Here is a 19,004-nt window from a genome sequence, read left to right on the forward strand (position 1 = left end):
TCAAACTGCACGAGCTTTCTTTGGATTGTCGTGGTTGACGACAATTTTTCACTTCCAAACTTCACCTGCCGAAAGTTGTCCTCTTAATTGTCCCTACAACATGTCTGGCACGTACCGAGTCCGTTTCGCAGAGGCGCAATTATACCCACTCTGTGAAATCCCCGAAGCCGACGGCTTCAAGTCTCCATTGAGCAATCCACCATCCCATCGCCCAACTCAAAGCGACAAGGCGAAAGCGACGAAGAGCAGACGCGGCTGCAAAGAATGCAAGCTGCGACGAGTAAAGTGCGACGAAACCTTTCCGGTGTGTCTACGCTGCCAACGACGGGGCACCCTATGCCTGTCTGTCACTCCGCCCGCGATGCCATGGCAGACCGAAATCCCCTGGACACTGATAAGACGACCAGCAGAGCCCTGGCCCGGCGCTGTGCAACCTCACAAAAGGCTCATGAACTACTGGCTGGAAAACACAAGCCGAATGATGACAGTTACGCCAGAAGACAACCTACTATCCTTTCCATTGGTTGAGCACCTTCTCTACACGCCCTCTCTAGTTCATGCCGTTCAAAGTATTGGTGCAGGTCAGGAGGGTTTCTTCTACCAGAATGCGCTAGAGACGTGTCTTCAACAGAGGGGCCTCGCAATCCAGTCTCTACGAAAGGAACTACAGAACCCTGATCAGATCAAGCCTGCAACAGTGCTGAGTGTTTTTCTCCTTGGCGTATCCGCGTCTTGGACAGAGGACAAGCCCCTTTGCTACGGAAAAGAGCACATGTCAGGTGCTCGTACACTATTGGAAAGACTACTCATGGACGGAGAGAGGCGACACGATCCAGTGGTTCAATACATAATTGGGTGGTACCTCTACTGGGATATGACTTGTGCCTTCGTTGCAGAACCTGGCGACTACAAGTTCTCTGCTCAAGCCGAAAGAAGCATTTTGCAAGCTGTTGAGAGTGGCCTAGAGTTTCACTCGATGACTGGAATTTCGTCTACGCTGTTCTATCATCTTGCGTCTGTAGGCCGCCACTGCCGAAGAGTGGTACAAACTGGTGCTGTCGATCCGGATCTCGAGGCATATTTCGAAAGAACCCTTCTCGCCTGGAAACCCAGACACAGTGACAGAACATTGGTAGAAATGAGTCTTGCATATCGAAATCATGGCCTCATTATGCTCTATGAAATTTGCGGAAGACGCGATCAACCACAGACGAACGGCGTATATCGTGGCCTCGCAACTAGGAACGATTCACGTACTCGACATGCTATCAGATCTCTTGCTTTCGACAGTCTTGAAAGACTGTTGGAAACACCTATTGATGCAGCATGCATTAACTTTCACTCAATGCCTCTTCTGACGGCAGGTGCTCAACTTCAGCACAACGACACCATTGTACGAGTCCAGGTTGTCGAAAGGTTCAAGGCTTTATACTCGACCAATCGAATCGCAGTCAATCTATGGGCTATTGAGTTGTTGCAGGAGCTTTGGAACTTGCGCGACAAAGGCAACCCAATTTCTTGGCCAGAGTTGCTGTTGTCAAAGGACTGGACTTTGAATTTTGTTTGAGACCTAGTCTCGGCAACGGGCAACTTGTAGTATCGGAAGATAGTCGGCCTGTATGCCCAAGAAATGCAACACCAGAATGTTCCTGGATGTTCCATCGAGAAAATTTACCCAGCTATCTTATTAGTCGTTGAGGATACCCAACGGATAAGGAATCCCGGTTTCACTGACAGAGCCCGGCCACTCTCACCTGAATGACGTGACGGAGTATCCCATGTCCGCCAACTCGGCCTCCGCAGCATTCCCGAAATCCCCCCGGTCGCGAACAACCGACCTCGGCTCCGGTGCCGATAATTAGCCGAACATTACCTATGAGTCCCAAAAATTGCGCATCACCATCTCCCACGATGTTCTACCCCGCGTGCGCACCCATCAATCTGGCAGAGCCCCTCTGAAGAAGCAACGGTCCCCGCATACTTACCCCAGACTCTCCTAGACCTGCTTGGGCAGGTGATCGACTCTACCCCAACGACTTGCTAGTCATTTTCAGCAGAGGCCAGCGTAGGACAGTCTTGCCAAGTCCAAAGGACCAACCACGTCTTAATCCGCCTGCGGGGTCCTTTTATCAATAGTCGGGCCTCAAGCACAATTGCGGATTCCATGACAAGTCACGGATAAGCACCGGTAGAAGATCGCGGTAATTCAAGATGGCGGTGCAGTTACCGTTGCTCGGGATAAATAGCAGGTGAGTGTTTGCAAGATTTACTGTAATGTGCAGATCTACGCCAAGAAATCTTCTGAGCAATCATTCCAACTATGGGGAACGCCCGTCGCTTACTTCTTCCAAGTCTGGTTGGCTTTGGTAGTGTTTACGGCGCCAGTGCAACGGACTGTGAATCCTTGGCAACCCGTCTCAATCTCCCGGACACCGCAATTCATGAGACGACCTTCATCTCAGCCGGAACAAACATCTCTCTTCCAAACAATCACCCATCATGTGCGATTCCCTACCAAGTCTCAGATGTCGACATCTGTCGGGTGGTACTCTTGGCAACCACCGGGCCGCGCAGCAACATCTCAATGGAAGCATGGCTCCCGCTTGACTGGAGTGGGCGATTCTTGGGAACCGGAAATGGAGGCATGAACGGCTGCATCAAATATGGTGACCTCAACTACGGAGCTTCGCACCAGTTCGCGACCATAGGGACCAACAACGGCCACGACGGAATCTCTGGGGCTCCGTTCTTTGAGAACCCTGGAGTAATTGAGGATTACGTCTACCGCGCCGTGCATCTCGAGGCCGAGCTCGGAAAGTCGATTGCCGAAGAGTTCTACGGAAAGAAACACACCAAATCTTACTATCTTGGCTGTTCCACTGGTGGCAGGCAAGGCTTCAAGGAGGCTCAGTCCTTCCCGGAGGACTACGACGGCATTGTCGCTGGTGCGCCGGCTTTCGACCTCATTGCATTGATGTACTGGACCGGTCAGCTCTTTATCAAGACCGGGACCAATGAGTCTTCCACTTTTCTCGCGCCAGCTGAGTGGGATCTCGTGTACGCGGACATTTTGAAGCAGTGTGACAGCTTGGATGGTCTTGAGGATGGCCTGTTGGAAGACCCGAATCTTTGCCAGTATCGACCCGAAGGACTCATCTGTGCTGATGACACATCGGAGGGATGCTTGACTGGCGAGCAGGCTGCTACCGTTCGTGCTATCTTCAGCCCAGTCTACGGTGCGAATGGAAGGTACATCTACCCTCGTCTCCAGCCGGGAGCAAATGCCACCGCCAGACTGCTCAACGGAGAGCCCCACCAATACCCATTGGATTGGTGGCGATACGTTGTCTACAACAACACCGAATGGGATCTTTCTACGATGGGCCCGGAAGACTACGAGGTAGCGTCTAAGCAGGATCCGTGGGGTGTCTCCACCTGGCAAGGCGACCTGTCGGCAGCGAGAGATCAGGGGGTGAAGATTTTGCATTACCACGGTCTGCAAGACAACGCGATCAGCAGCGACAACTCTGAAAGGTACTACGACTACGTGTCTCGAACTATGGGGCTTCCTTCGTCAGAGTTGGACGAATTCTATCGGTATTTCAGGATCTCGGGCATGGCCCACTGCCGCGACGGAGACGGCGCTAGCATGATTGGCGGCAACCCGGAGACTTTGGCGTCGTACGAGCCCGATTCGAATGTGCTGGCTGCGATCGTCAGATGGGTCGAAGAAGGGGTTGCACCTGATTACATTCTCGGTAGTCGGCTGACCGAAGCTGGGGATGTCGATTTGCAGAGGAGGCATTGTAAGTACCCAGCTCGGAATGTTTTCAGGGGTGAGGGTGATCCTACTCAAGCCGATAGCTGGCAATGTGTATAGTTTCAATATATGTAGAATAGGTCCATATAAGCATGCTGTCTAGATGCACGATCGACTACGTGAGCTACGAACGTGCGGTGACATTAAGCGGTTACACAGGGTAGGTAAATTTGGCTCATTGTCACATGGCTCTGTTGATTTTAATCGAAGTACACAGTACGCTTGACCAAGTGCGCGCATTCATGAACGATGACAAAGGCAGGCACAGCTATGGGCGTTAGGCTTGCAACACATGAAGTGACATGGCCTCTTTTGGGAGAATAGCAGTAGACAGCCCAGTACAATGATCAGGTCAAGGAATGAAGGAGGTGTGGGAGGTAGCTGAACGTCCGGCCTTGGCGACGGTCGGACTCTGCTTCCAGCGTTGGCTGTCTTCACAGTGATCGACCTATTTATCTTATCCCCGTCCTGATAGAAGGGGTCGTTACCGCCGACGCTTACCCGGGATGCGGACATCGCCCGAGTTCCCCTCGAGGTGGAGCGAGGCTAGCTGTACTGGCGCCAGTATTGTCGCGAAATCATTTCAAATCATACAACATACTTCCAGATTCAACACGAAGAACTGATTTCGGTTCTCTATTTTTGCCTGATGTGTATGTGAGAATGTGTGCCCGAGCTTTTCTGCAGTTTTGTTGTCAACGCGGATGAACTCATTTCAAAATACCATGCCACACACCGGGTACTTTGAAGTCCCGCAGCCTTGACGACAGGAATGAATACAAATCCTTGACGCGCTCTGTTCAATGTACATGCCGCAGCGAGCGATCGTTCGATGCTGTTGGATGTTTAGATGGCATGTTGCTGCCGAAGCCCGCAAGAAGAACAGAAGTCCAGAATCGAGGATTTAATTATGATTGACGAAGTATTGGACTGTCTCAACGGCTGCAATACTGAAAATCCCGTATGCGATTACTAACGTTACGAGGTCATGCTTAGCTCTGAGTATCCATTCTTACCACACCAACCGCGGAAGTCCTGTTTGGCCCCTGAAGCTTGCATGGCTTGCTGCTCTTTGCTTGAAGACAACACCGATTGCCCATTAATAGCCACACTCAGGTGTTCTGTCGCCATAAATTAGGTAGACATGATGCTCTCTATGCGATCCTGCTATGAGTGATTTGGGAATAGCCAGCACGAAACATGATCATTCTTTACCGCAACGGCCTGGCCACACTGACGCCTACCTACTGGTCTCCGGCGCGACATGGAACATGGCAGTAGCTGTCTAACTACGCTGCTGTCAACACCATTGGAGGGAAACGCGACACAAGTCAGCGTGAATTGATGTAGAAATGCAGATCCGTCGTCGCCTTGAGATAATTGAAGCCTGCGGCGGCAAAGATCCCAATTAGTGTACGATGGCCTAAAGGAGCCTGTCTTGCACATCACAATCTACATTCTTGGCGTCATGAGGCGAGATTCCACTTCACAGGGTCAGGGGGGCATACGAGGAAGGTAAAGACATGCCACTCTATGGTACATGAATGTACTAGATTAAAATTTCCCCCACATGATCCATACGCCGCATTACACATACATCCGTAAGCCAGACAGGCTTGCCGATGTATGTCAGATAGTCAACATAGCTTCGTTACAACACCATATGGCTCAATGGAGATTGATGGCTTGTTTGTTTTAGGTACTCAACTCAAAGCTGTCCCGGACGGATTGGACGAACACTGGCGGTAAGGCTCGTGACTTTCTTCAATGCATCGAACTTTACCGATCCCTGCACCATAAAGAGGTGAATCACTATTTCTCTGCATCCAAATACATGCGTCAGGTCCTTGAATGCAGTAAATAAGTAAGCAGATGGCTTTTTAGAGGCTGTTCAGGGCCGACGCAGGCTCATTCTCGCAAGTGTGCAGCGTCCCTCTGAAAGCCTGCCGGCACGGAGGTGGGGGTGGAGATAAGTCAGTCACCTTGGAACCATCCCTCCTCCCCACCGGATATGCTTGCTCCTTCCGCAAGGAGAGGCTTTCCCGAACAATCATGTCGCCATTTGTAGCCACAGAATGACAAAGAATGGTCTTCACCGTCTTGGCTTGCACTCGTTCATATGATGGTTAGCATAACAACGTAGGTATGTATGGGTGTGTACCGCTTCAGGAATGTAGCAACGCAGAACAGGAAGCATTGAACCGCGAGGTCGTGATACGAGTTGGCAAAGTTCCATCTAAATCAGGAGATCTTGAGCATCTGCGCATGAGCGCCCATATTGTCCAACAAACCACCTTCCCAATCCTTCATATGACGCCACGGTGTTTGGTTTTGATGTCAGTCAGACATCTCCTATGCTCGAGCTATATAACGAGGCAGTGAAGCTGCTTGGAATGCCGTGTAGTTTCTATCATTCACGCACTACATAATCTTCTACACGAACACTCCAAGTCAAATCTTTCCATCCTATCATCTACAATCACCATGCAGCTCTCTATGCTCCTCAGCTTCGCGTCCCTCGCGGCCGCTCTCCCCGCCGCAGTCGCGCCGGCTGCCGCCCGGGACGTTGCCGTTGCCGACACATCTGTGGTCACCGCGCGCTCCGCCCCTGTCGTCGAAGACGCAGCCATTCATGCAGTCTTGATGGCGAGGGAGGATTTCGAGAGGGTCGTCCCTTGGGCCACTACGGCGGTCATTGGCGGCGGGCCCAGCTTCCAGTACAAGGCAGAGCCCCTGGGCAACGACCAGTTTAAGATCACCTTCTACCACAGCGCCCCTTTCAGCACCCTCACCTTCAAGTACACCGTCTACGCTGGTGATGGTGTCGTGGCGACCGAGACCCTGTCCGCCGGAACCAGCTCCAAGGCCGTGGAAGTCAGCCGTGTTGGCGAGAGCTTCCGAATTGTCATCCAGTCGGTCTAAACCGAGGCCAGCTCTCAGTGAAAGCATAGGGGTATCGTGCTGAAACGAGGTACTCAGACGCCAGAACACTCGCCGGATGAGTTCAATTGATTAACGAGGGAAGCTTGTTTAATACAGGCCGGATAGATTACGGGGTTATTCTTGACTTTCTCCTGTGTAAATCTTTGACAGCAGACTCGCAATAATCTTCTTTCACACATACATGTGCGCTGCTATCTATGTTCGACCGTTGATTCTGGAAAACGTGGGGAAGTGGTGACAAGAACTTTCTTCCTATCAGTGGCAACCTGGCGGGAGCCCAAGCTACTTGGCTTGCTTGCGATAAGAGCTAGTAACCCTTTTACACAACACTGATCTGCAGCGCAATGCTCCATGGTTCATGCTTCGACTCATGCAAAGCATCGTTTTGTGATATGCAGTACCGATGATGGACAGCCAGAAAATCGTGTTGAGTTTTGTTGGACACGCCGAAGTTGATTATTGTGGTCACTTTAAATGCACTAATAATGGGAACCATTTCGATTCTGAACTGCTTGTCATAAAAGATACAAGTGAGTGTATGGCGTGCTGGACGGGTCATCACAGGAGGTGTGGAAAGAAAGGGACACAGTGGCACAGTGACTAGAATATTGACGTGACGCTTTCCCCCACTGACGCAAGGACAGCGCTGAGTGTTCCAATAGTGTTGGAACAGGATTTATCCAGGGCAATGGCACCGCCACCTATTGTGGAGGATTGTATTGCGGTGCTTGGCAAAAATGAGACCATCTGTCAGGTACTTACCAGCCGCGGTACATCGCTACCAGTCGAAAGCCCGAACAGCCAGCGCTCAAGTCCGAAGATTCCATGGCCCAGGATATTTACTGTAACTCCCAGACTTTCATTGTAAGCCCCTTTCATTGGAAGCCCCTCCGTTCCTTGACTTTGCAGTTCCCTTCGCGTGTGCCTACCGGCACTGCCGTGTTCCACTGTCGGAATGTCAACCCTTTTGCTGGCAAGGACAGTGGGCTTGACTCCGTACTACAGCTCCTATCATTACAACATATCTTTTTTGAGCCAGGTGCTCTACAGGCCAAACGCTGCAGGCCACTGGGTTTTCTGACACTTATCCATTTGCAGTACATGCTTCGAACCGGCACATGTGGCGCAACCTCACAGCGGAGCCAACGAGCCATATCAATTAGTACGATGGTCATGTTCCACATAACACTACAAGTCAGATGCATACCAACATGATGCGAAATTTGATCACAGCTTATCTATAAGCGTTTACAGTGCGGAAGTGTACGGTGACGGACCAAGGTCCCCCGGGGGTCTGGCGGGTCTTGGCTGAGCCTTACGCCCCGAGCATTGCTGAAAACGGCAACTAAGCCCCGAGTCCGATAGAATCGAGCACTTTCCAGAATGATGTTACTAGGACTTCCTACTGCCATTAGTAGGCAGTCTAACGTGTCCTTGCTTGAGCAGACATGCCCCCCCTGAAAACCCGTTGTGGGCTTTCCGGATATATAGCTGACAGTGTGATATAAAGGTTGCGTCAGATGCACCTGCTTTTCTTTCTGTGGGTGCTAGCTTGCTACCCTTAAGGTAAATTCTCTTTACATGTCACACGCGCACCGTGGCGTCACATGGCTCTACGAGTACAAATCTTTTAGGCGAATGAGAAGATTTGCTTGACAGGGGAGGGGACTCAATACAATCACTAAATGCTTGCAACGATTATTACTTTCTTCTGTGTTTGTTTACATTTCACATTCTCTTTCGTAGTGTAGACGCGTCTATGACCGGTTCTGAATCTGCGACTGGAGCGCTTGCTGCAAAGGATTGTACATAGAGCGTCAACCAGCGCAGCACCCCATTCAATCCCATTCAATCAATTCAACCAATCAAGCAATCAAAATAGGGCTTTTTTCGCAGTCAATCAGCCAAAACGACGATACCCTCGTTTTGGCTGTTTTGATCAATCTGAGGGTAGCCGGAACTACGGTTATTCCGGTCCCCGGGCCAATAGGAAGGCTAGAAATCTCGGGCGCGGACCCCGCCCAGGGCCGGCCCGGAAGGGGGCCCGGAAGGGGGGCCCAGAAGGGGGGGCGGGGGGCTAGAGGGGGCGCTTAGAGGGGGCGCCTAGAGGGGGGCTTTAGGGGGGGCGGGGGGCTTTAGGGGGGCTTAGAGGGCGTATTAGGGCATAGGCCCACTAGAGCACAAAAAAAAAAAAAGGGGCATAACCCATGTTCGAACTCACAGACTATATAAAAAAGTGTTACGTCAGATACCCCTATACTAATAGGGAGATAACTTCACAAAGCCATCTTTAACCAATTCAAATCAAATCAGGCAAAACAATCAAAAGTATCGCGAAAAGTCATTCAATCAGCCAATCTCAAGCCTCAGTTTTGACTTGATTGATTGGTATGCTGCGCTGGCGTCAACCATGTCGCATAGTTCTAGTCTCCAAAGTCGCTCCCCAAAATATCACACAGCAAGGGCTAGACTTGCATTACAAAACCACCTTTGAGAGTTCCTTATCATTCACATGTACCAACACCCTTCGATTGGGGTTTGCGGTTCATCTAGCGTGGTTCCAAAACCCAGGGGTTGGAAGTCCTCTTCCATTCGGCATCTCCATTCATTGAGACGATACCACTCATCCGGCATTTTAATCTCTCCCCATTTTAACAAGTGGAGCGCAATGTTCTTGTTTGTATCTGCGTTAGAAATCTCGTGTTCGTTGGATATGCTTCTGCTCGATTCCGGCACTAGGTCCTCAAGCTCTGTGTCTTCTTGGTCGATGGATGTATTCTCGCTATTGTCGGATGTGGGAATCTTGGCTGAAGGTGAAACCCGGCAGGCTGCCATGATGGCTAGCGAGTTCGATCCCACAATTGGCATGCAGCCTGGTAGGTTTCGCCGTGAAAGAGCGATTGGTGAGAGAGTCATTAAGGACCCGAGTATGATAAGAATCAACACTGGAAGGGAAAGAGTGCCGACTACGACTGTGGCGTCTTCAGGCAAGCTTATTACATCACGTGCGAAGTCATATTCTGGTGGAAAGTAGTCTAGTTTCCACAAACCCACAGGCGTCAGTTTTTGCACTTGGCAATCGACATTGGGCTCGCGGTTTCACTTACCGCCTCTAGATACCATAACAAATAGAACACTTGACATAAGCCAGTGCATCAAACCACTTAGAGCCATTAGGCTGATGCTGTACTTGTACGGTAATTGGAGGCGGCTGGTCGCAATTTGTTTGCCTCTTGGAATATTGATTAGCTCCCGAAAACAATAAAATGCTAAAGATAGGATGAAAGAAACTGTGACCACGAGCTCGGCGCCGAGGACTTTTGAAGGAACTTACCTGGGTCGAGTCACACGCAGTGGGCGATAATGGTCATAAAACAGAGCCCATTCGCGGCTCATCTCTAGGCGCGTGAGGAGTGAGTTATAAGCAAGATACCAGAAAGAGAGATACAGTTGTGGGGCATTGACTGCGATAACTGAAGATATGAATGGCGAGTGTTCCTTGATTCCTGTGAGAAGACTACTCGCGGCCTCAGAGTCTAAGTTATCCCATTGCCTACGAAATATTAGCAACCTTGCCACTCAGACACTCAAAAGGCGACTCACGATGGGATGTTGTTCCGCAGCTGAAACTGAAACGCGACTGCTAACATAACAATCCCGAACATCAGAACGACGTATGTCCCGATCCAGACTGGTCGAGGTACAGCTGACGCTTGTTGATGTCGCCTGTTGACCCATTTTTGAGGTCCTAGCATGTAGTACAAAGCAACTGCCTTATTTTCTCGAGCGAATCGCTGAGTAATGAGACTCGCATCACATAGGCTGTGCTGACTTGAGATGAACGAGGCGATAGCATCTCCTGGGGTGACGAGAGACTCCTGCGTGCCAAGGACCCTAACTATCACAACGCAAGTCATCGCCTTGATTAGTATCGATAATACAACTGCGAGAAACAGAGGCTTTGATAATGCGACAGAGCAAGAGGAGTTTCTTGGCTCTACTAAGCAATGTGAGATTTCCTTGTATGGATAGCCGGCTTGAATATCGAAATATGGCGAATCAAGTCGAAACCCGAATTGAGAATCATTCCCGGGAGCCGCGTATAACGAAGTGTTGAATATGGAAGGACGGTTGTACCAAGAAGCCATATTGACCATTATGGGCAATTTGGGAGGCCCAGTCAAGCTGGTCTTATGCCCACCGAAAAGTCCAAAACATCTTTCCATACATGGGCCCGCTTTTCCCTGGTGTGCTGTGGGATGCATGCTGCATTGCCGTGAAGCCCATACTGAATTGGTAAGACTTTGTGGGACAACCGACTCCCACGTTTTGTCAGCGATTACAGACAAATTCCATACTCCAGATCGCTTCCAACCTTGTCCTTTCATAACGACGACAACATTTCGGTATTCTGTCAGTCCAGAACAGGTGTTGGATGAGTACATGTCGAGGCACTCCAGTGGTTCTAGTCTTTCCCAGTTGGACGCGTGAGTTGCTGCTTCGGAAACATTTTTTGCTTGGCCAGAGAAGTTGCCATCGAAATAATACTGGGCTGGCAGGAGATCTTGCGTCTGTAAATAGTACGACGGAGAATAGTAAAACGGGGAATAGTATGGATCGTTATCTGATGCATTCGTGAAGACGTCGGATGTCAGCAGACTAGCGCCGGGAAGATAGAATGGTTGTCCTTGAACGAAGGATTCGGATGCGACAATGACGTAATAATCCCCCATTCGCGTGTTCATCAGGAAAACTGAGCTATTGAAAAACATGTGGACAGGAATCGAAGTAATGAGAAGGGCGAGCCAAGCTGCAGTTTTGAACTTCGAGAGGCGAAAGGCGTTTCTCCAGGATGGAATACCAATGTCGAGCCATTCCTCCTTAGCGTGGGCTCTATCGACCTCCTCTCTAGATGGTGCGTTCAATATCTGCATGAAAAAATTTGAAGAGGCAAGAATCATTGTCGACAATACGTTGATAAATAAATGCAGAACTGTGCTGAGTGAAGCAGCCTTATTGCTGCGACAGTCTTCCGTATAAAGCTGCCATGCTTGGCTGAAATTGTTTCCCGATGATGCTGACGTGAGAAGCACACCAAGAAGCGCGAAGAACAATGCCGACATAAGACCAATGTTGAGTATGGCCGCTCTTCGCCATCCACTAGGTAGCCATTTATCTTGGTAGTGATTGATCCTCTCGGCGACATTCGAAACCATTGTCATTGTGTAATGAAGTGCGCCAGTACGGGCGTCACAAAGAAGAGTGCATCCAGTGTGTATTGAAGAAGAACGAGCTTGGAGCTTTTATTCCTACCGGACTGACCATACTTGTACTCAAGTGTGCGGGTATTCAAGACAGCCCCTGCTACTTGTTTCTTTCCTCCCATGGGAACGCTGCAAGGAGGTTAGGGGATCGAAATAGCCACCAGAGGCAGCCGAAGTTTGGCGTCTAAAACGGATCCACGTACCATCCAGCCTTTCTCTTTCATCAAATCGTAATTGAAGTGGCGTGAAAAATACTGATGAGTATGCTGGCCAAGATTCTTGGCCACATCTATAACCCAACTTGGTTTAGCGAACACCGAGATTTCCTCAAGTCTTAGTTGCCTGAAACATTCAAAGGAGGTTACCTTGCGCATCGGTAACAAGACAAGAAAGATTGAAACGCAAGTACTTCTGGATCAAATGTTCAATGATCATAACTTGTGTGGTCAGGTTGAAACCACGCAGGGTCACGTCTTCGGAGCCAACTTTTAGGACGGCATAGATGGCCTTTTTAATTGGGGAAATGTGCAGAAATGCTGTATTATGCTGCATCTGGCGCACTCGGCCCCTCCCCTCACAAGCTTATTGCAATCATTCAGAAGATTGCAAGCATATGGAGTCAAACAAACCTCACCCTGCGTGTAACCGACACCCAAGCTGAGACCAGCACCTAAACGTGAATATATCAATGGATGCTAGCTATGATTTGGTTTCTAATTTTGTGTGCACGCACCCGGTATCGTCGTCTCTATCTTCGCACCCGTCATTGTCTCTGTTTCTCCCCTTGCCCTTCCGGGCTTTCACTTTTTCCGTAGGCTACTGTTGTTGAGATAACCCCAGTCAGTTACGTGCAGTCATGATGAATGTACTAACCTTAAGCTGCGTCATTACAATACCAGAGTCGGGTTGCAATCATTCATCGGTTCGACCTATCTCGTACCTAAGCAGTTAACTCTAGATAGCGCACCCCAACCTCCCATTACTGCCGTCAGCCCTGTGAACCAGATGATTCCCCCGTATTCACCACTGCACCCCCAACTCTTCCCATCCTCCACCCACGCGCCACTAGTCAACAGGGCCACGCCAAGCGGCCCACTGATCACATTCCCAACCCCCCTACCACCAGCCAACAAACCAAAGATGAACCCAGTATCCAGCGCCGGGCTCTGAGCCTTCAGCTCCGAGAGCACACCAGACCACGTGGAGCTGAAACCGCCGGCAAAGAAGCCGTATGTGATGCTGAAGACAGCCAGCAGCGCTGTGTGGCTTGAGAAGCCCCAGAACAGAAACACAGCTAAAGCAGAGCCGATCGTGGAGATGAGGATTACTGTAGTGACGCGTAGGTGGTCGCCAAGACTGCCCATGACGATGCCACCCGGGATGGAGGTGACGTTGATCAGGACAAGAAGAGCGGTGGCGATGGTGGTAGAGACGTGGAGTTGCTGGACGGCGTAGGTGGTGAGGTAGGTGTATGGAAGGAAGTAGCCGAGAGATTGCAGAATGTTGCCGATCTGCAGCATCCAGAAGGAGGGAAGGAAAATGAAGTCAAGGCTGATTCGACGGACGGCGGTAGATTGAGAGAGAGGGATGCGAGGTTTGAGGAAATAGATGAGGGGGGCTGATAATAGAACCTGTCTATAAGTAAGCAAGCCATGAACCAAACGGTTTGTTGTTGACATATCTCATACCGTTGCGACACCCCATGCTCGGAGTGTGGTCACAGGCCCGAATCTCTGCAACAGCGCTTCTATAGCGAAGGGAATGCCAACCCCAGCTGCAGACTTCCCGGCCCACATGACGCCGTAAGCTAGTCCCTTTCGTTTGATGAACCACTCGTCGAGATAGAGGGTTGTGGGAGTGAACATAAGTCCACAGCCAAGAGCGCAAACCACCCCCTGCGTTGCAATTAATTGCCACACCTTGGTCGCGAAGGAAGACATGAGGAAGCCAGCTGCTGATAGGATCAGCCCGAGTGGGCCGAACCAGCGGCGCAGACGGGGCCATCGGCTCAAGATGGTGAATGTGAAAGGCGAGATGAGGTACATGATACCCTGTATTCATCAGCACATGTTGAAGGTTTTGTTTATCGACTTCAACGTACAGTCATTGTAGTGCCAATCACAGCTATGTTGCTGATATCACCATCAATCTCGTTTGGGTGGCTGCCGTAATATTCTTGGAATACACCAAAGGCGAGAGAGTATCCTAAGGCATCGTCAATTGCCGTGCTACAAAGGTGTGCAAGGAGCGACTCACCCCATACAGGGATTTGTATCAATGAGCATCCAGCCAAGACCAGCCATGCCTGTTTGCCTCTATCAGCGGGAGGCAGTGATGCTTGTTCGATCCCAATGACTGTCTCTTGCTCTCCGATGGTGGAATCAGGTGAAGGTTGGTGATCGTTTTGGCCCAATCTGTGGAGCTCGGTGCTTTGGTGTCGAGTTTCCATGATGTATGTTGACATCCGAATGATCTTGTTAATGGCTACGTGGGCATTGTGTTACTTCCATGAGCCAAGAGAATGAAGAGACCGATTTTGAAGAGTGAAATACCTCGAGAAGATATGATCTGCCCAGACATCGAGATTGATTGGTTCGGTGTCATCGGCAAGGCGCCGCTAACGCTCCGACGTCGGGGAAAGCCCAAAACACCTTGTACCAGTGAAGATGAAAGATGCAAATGATACTTGCGTAAACACATGAGTGAAAACATAAAATGATTTACAGTGATATTCATATTAAATCAATCGTAACATGTGCTTTATCCGAAGCCTTGGTCTGCAAGCACGCCGGCGCAGCCCACTGGCACAAACAACTTAGATCGAACCAGGCGATATATACATGTAAGGCATATATAAGCTGATTTAATGAACAGATATTAGTCTCCAGTGGTTAACTTGCAAACAATCTCGCATACTACAAGGCGTTCCTAGCTTCAACAATGTTGTGGTAGCTTTGACCGATTGCGCATGATGGTGCCCCCTCCCTCGGGAAAAGTGGCGTATGTTTGCCCAAGTTCCATTCTGACGACATGATACGCCAGACGCAGTGTTCCCTCTATTTGTCGACCGAATGGTAAGCCGAGGAGGAAGATGGTGAACAAAGCGCTCGAAGTGGCCCAGCCGAAGCAGAACCATATCAGCCACCTGGCTGTAAACAGGACCCAGTAGAGCAGGATCGCTGTAAGAGACGTTTGATGTTGAGTCATTCGATGTTGCTCATTATCTCTAGGCTGTGTTTTAAATTCGAGGTTTGCCATATCGAAAATCGCGATCCCCGGCTTTGAGCCTGAGCCGTGTGATTTGTTGGTTATCAACAAGTGTGAGGAACTTTCAGATCTGTCTTGAAAAGTCTTAAGTCAAAAAGGGCTTCGGGACGAACGCAACTTGTGGAAGACGCACCAATCGAAGGGCAGCTTTGTGAAGCCGCGATACGTAATTTGGACGATGTTTGTCGTCTGGTGATATCAAGATGAGAAAGCCAGCGACCGATGCGCTGAGAGGAGAGCTAGTCTTTATATGCACAATCATTTCGAAATCGCAAGGAAACACACGCGCATCCCTTGTTTATGAGTCGCATCGTTTGAGCGAAGCGCCCAAGTTCTCCCCAAAGAGAACCAACAGGCGGCTGTGGCTTATGATCACGAAAATGGTCAAAGATAGGGGGTGACTAACACACCAACACACCTGACGCGCAACATCTGGCCCTAAAACGGCCGGAATTATCTGCTCCAGGGTGGCACAGCATGCAGAACGCGTCCCACAGGTTTATTCCGGGCCTCGGATTAAATCGTTGGTGTGCGATTGTGTCACGTTGGGATAAGGCGGATGACATTGTTTTTTGTGGGCATGGGGGAGCACATGCTGCTGTTGGCGCCCCCAAGACGTCCACGTTTGCGAGGTGGCTCATGATTGGGTGGCGAGATGAGCCTTCGCTGAGGCGCGTAGGGCAGCTTGGTTGGTTGGACGTGCGTGCCTGCATCTTCCTTGGCATTTAGGCGAATGTTCGAGGCGACCAACGCTACTCACTCTGTCTAGGCGGTGTTCGCGACTGAGAAGTGTGATCGGTTCGTGACATGTTCGGGTGCCCCTGGACTAAGTTCTCGGGCCGAAGCGTCTTCTCTAGATCGCTAAGCTAGGGGAAAATCAATTTCATAATAGAACATGAACACGTATGTAATTATTTCCAAGTTGGAGACAGTCTTAAACGTAACCGGCTTATCGCCATCGTCATTCGTCGAGTGTTGCCAGCACAAACACTGATGAAGTGTTGGAGTGGGGGTTGAAGCGTCTGCGCCCCACTGCAGAAGGCTTGTCATTTAGGGGCATGATTTGACAGACGTCAGTCCCCTTACTTGGGTGTGTCTCTGGTAGCACTAAGATGAGATGACAGTCTCAGTCACATCGAGAGATGAAGACAAGCTGAGATGAGATATAAATGGGTGTACATCGCAAGGGACGCATGGAAGGCAAGTGCACCTGAAACGATGCTGCCGAAAGAAACTCGCGGGGCAGTAACGTCCCAGTATCCACTGCGGCGGGGTGGGGCAGGCGGTGAAGGATGAACCCCTAAAACCTTCCTTATCGGCACCTCCCGGCGCAGCTTATCGCTCGACGCTAAACCCAGACCAGATCAGTTTCGTCAACTTCCCTGTCGTCACTGGGAAATTTTCCCCCTTCACATCAACAACAACCACGGTCTAGATTCCCTCGCCGTGAGAAAACAACACCTCACGAATTCAATCTTCCAAACAAACATACATCAAGATGGAGCGCGGAAGAGGCAACAACAACCGTCGTCACCCCAGACGCGACAATCGCCGCGGAGGCGGAGGCGGAGGCGGCAACAATGACAACCCCAGATCTGGTGGTGGCGGCGGCCGTCGCCAGCACCAGCAGCACCAGGACCAGGAGCAGCGCGAGCAGAGACCTCAGCCAGGCCCGGCTTCAGTCATTCCCCAGACGGCTACACCACCTCTCACCGAGGCCGTTCCCAAGGACACACCGAGATTCGCTGATATGGTCGGCGTCCACCAGTCCCTCGTCCAGGCCATCACCGAGGACCTCAAGTTCGACCACATGATGCCCGTCCAGGCCGCCACGCTCGATGAGCTCCTCCCTCCCAAGCGCAGCGACTGCCTGGTCCAGGCCAAGACAGGTACCGGAAAAACCATCGCCTTCCTGCTCCCCGCCATCCAGACCCTTCTCACCCAGAACCGCGGCCGCGGGGGTGGCATTTCCCTGCTGGTCATCTCACCGACTCGCGAGCTTGCCATGCAGATCGCCAAGGAAGCCGAGGGCCTCCTGCAGCGTCTTCGCCAGTACCGCGTCTGCATCGCCATTGGCGGTACGAACAAGGACCGTGAAGAGAAGCAGATCCTCCAGGGCTGCGACATTCTCATCGCCACGCCAGGCCGTCTGATCGATCACATGGCCAATGAGTATATCCAGGACTCCTTCCGCAACCTCGACACCTTGGTTCTCGATGAGGCAGACCGTCTTCTCGACATGGGTTTCATGCCTGCCCTGAAGGATATCGTCCGCGCCCTGCCTGACAAGTCCAAGACGAACCGCCAGGGCATGCTCTTCTCCGCCACCATCGCCTCCCACGTCCAGCAAGTAGCAGGCCTCGTCCTCTCCCCTGGCTACAAGTTCATCTCCACCATCCCTGCTGGTGAGGCCAACACCCACGAGCGTGTTCCTCAGCATCTCATCAAGGTCCCCACCTTTGCCTCCGTTGCGCCAGCCATGGTCGGCGCCATTCGCGAGGAGGCTGCCTTTGTCGGCCCCGAGAGCTTCAAGGCGATTGTCTTTGCACCGACTGCCGCCCTGGCAGATTTCTACGGAGACATCCTTGCCAACATGCCCGGCATGCCGCAGGCCTCGGTTCTGCACTCCCGCATTTCCCAAGGCAAGCGCACCAAGATCACCAACGACTACCGCGACGCCAAGACAGGCGTTCTTGTCGCCACCGATGTCATTGCCCGCGGTATGGATTTCCCCGGCGTTACCTCCGTTTTCCAGGTCGGTATCCCCGCAGACAAGGAGTCTTACATCCACCGTCTGGGCCGTACAGCTCGTGCGGGTGCCGAGGGTCGCGGTATCTTTGTCGTCACCGACCTCGAGGACTTCTTCCCCCGCTGGCAGCTCAAGGAGATCAACTTTGAGCAGCGCGCTGCCGACCTGTCCTCGGCGGAGCAGGTGTACAACATCGCGGAGCAACGCATTGATGAGGCGCAGAAGGCTAAGATCTACCAAGCCTGGCTCGGCTACTACAAGAACTGGATGAAGCAGCTCAAGTGGGAGAAGGAGGACCTCGTCTCAGAGGGCAATGTCTTTGCCCGCGACGCCCTTCGATGCCCCGAGACGCCGTCCATCGGCAAGAGCACCGTCGGCAAGATGGGTCTTCGCGGCACAAGAGGTCTGGTCGTTGTGCCTGATGCCCCCAAGGGTCGCCACGGACGCGGGGGTGGTGGCGGCGGTGGCGGCGAGGGCCGCAGCGCCGGTTCCGGTGGTCGTGGCAACCGTGGAAGACGCGGTGGAAGAGATTAAGAGGGTATTTCTCACGATCACGATATGTGTTTAGGGCGATGAGTCGGCAGTTTGCTTTCGTTCCCCATCTTTGAGCTGTTGCTACATCTTGATACCCCCTCATACATCTTCGTACGACGGGATGGGACATCCACCTGGTATACATAGGCTGGCGTTGGGCATAGACTTGACTTTTTAGGTACGAATTGGGCGGGATATCAAAATATAGAAGGATCATTCGAAGGCCTCGCAAACATCAAGCAAAAGTATTCGTGAATTGTTGTATTATGTCCATGTCTATTGAGGTCGGTTCAGGCGGTAAATCTGCGTACCGATCTCAACCCCATGCGCCATCGCCTTTCCCTCCCGGACGACCTCAAACCCACACTTCCGCAGAACGTTCTCACTGCCTACATTCCCATCATGGACATGCGCCTCCAGGAAATCT

At 51.3% G+C, this 19,004-nt stretch overlaps 5 protein-coding genes across 5 annotated transcripts; 3 read left to right on the forward strand and 2 right to left on the reverse strand.

Moving 5' to 3' along the window:
• Positions 1–2,584: 2,584 nt before the first annotated feature.
• Positions 2,585–3,880, forward strand: faeB-1 (putative feruloyl esterase B; the record flags this gene model as incomplete). The annotated part of the gene is made up of 1 exon (XM_036634292.1): positions 2,585–3,880. One exon carries the CDS (start codon positions 2,585–2,587, stop codon positions 3,878–3,880), a length of 1,296 nt encoding a protein of 431 aa, XP_036499325.1.
• Positions 3,881–6,304: 2,424 nt separating this feature from the next.
• Positions 6,305–6,742, forward strand: CGCS363_v002444 (uncharacterized protein; the record flags this gene model as incomplete). Its single annotated transcript, XM_036634293.1, has 1 exon — positions 6,305–6,742. One exon carries the CDS (start codon positions 6,305–6,307, stop codon positions 6,740–6,742), a length of 438 nt encoding a protein of 145 aa, XP_036499035.1.
• Positions 6,743–9,271: 2,529 nt separating this feature from the next.
• On the reverse strand, positions 9,272–10,428 carry CGCS363_v002445 (uncharacterized protein; the record flags this gene model as incomplete). The annotated part of the gene is made up of 4 exons (XM_036634294.1): positions 9,272–9,798; positions 9,871–9,995; positions 10,098–10,316; positions 10,367–10,428. 4 exons carry the CDS (start codon positions 10,426–10,428, stop codon positions 9,272–9,274), a joined length of 933 nt encoding a protein of 310 aa, XP_036499036.1.
• A 2,578-nt stretch (positions 10,429–13,006) lies between these two features.
• CGCS363_v002446 (Fujikurins efflux protein) lies at positions 13,007–14,476 on the reverse strand (the record flags this gene model as incomplete). The annotated part of the gene is made up of 5 exons (XM_036634295.1): positions 13,007–13,009; positions 13,140–13,658; positions 13,716–14,078; positions 14,129–14,232; positions 14,284–14,476. 5 exons carry the CDS (start codon positions 14,474–14,476, stop codon positions 13,007–13,009), a joined length of 1,182 nt encoding a protein of 393 aa, XP_036499037.1.
• A 2,316-nt stretch (positions 14,477–16,792) lies between these two features.
• CGCS363_v002447 (ATP-dependent RNA helicase MSS116) lies at positions 16,793–18,577 on the forward strand (the record flags this gene model as incomplete). Its single annotated transcript, XM_036634296.1, has 1 exon — positions 16,793–18,577. The coding sequence occupies one exon, from the start codon at positions 16,793–16,795 to the stop codon at positions 18,575–18,577; it is 1,785 nt and encodes a 594-aa protein (XP_036499038.1).
• Positions 18,578–19,004: the final 427 nt, after the last annotated feature.

This window comes from Colletotrichum siamense (genome assembly GCF_013390195.1).
Source record: "Colletotrichum siamense strain Cg363 chromosome Unknown KSG_Cg363_contig02, whole genome shotgun sequence".
NCBI classification, from domain to species: domain Eukaryota; kingdom Fungi; phylum Ascomycota; class Sordariomycetes; order Glomerellales; family Glomerellaceae; genus Colletotrichum; species Colletotrichum siamense.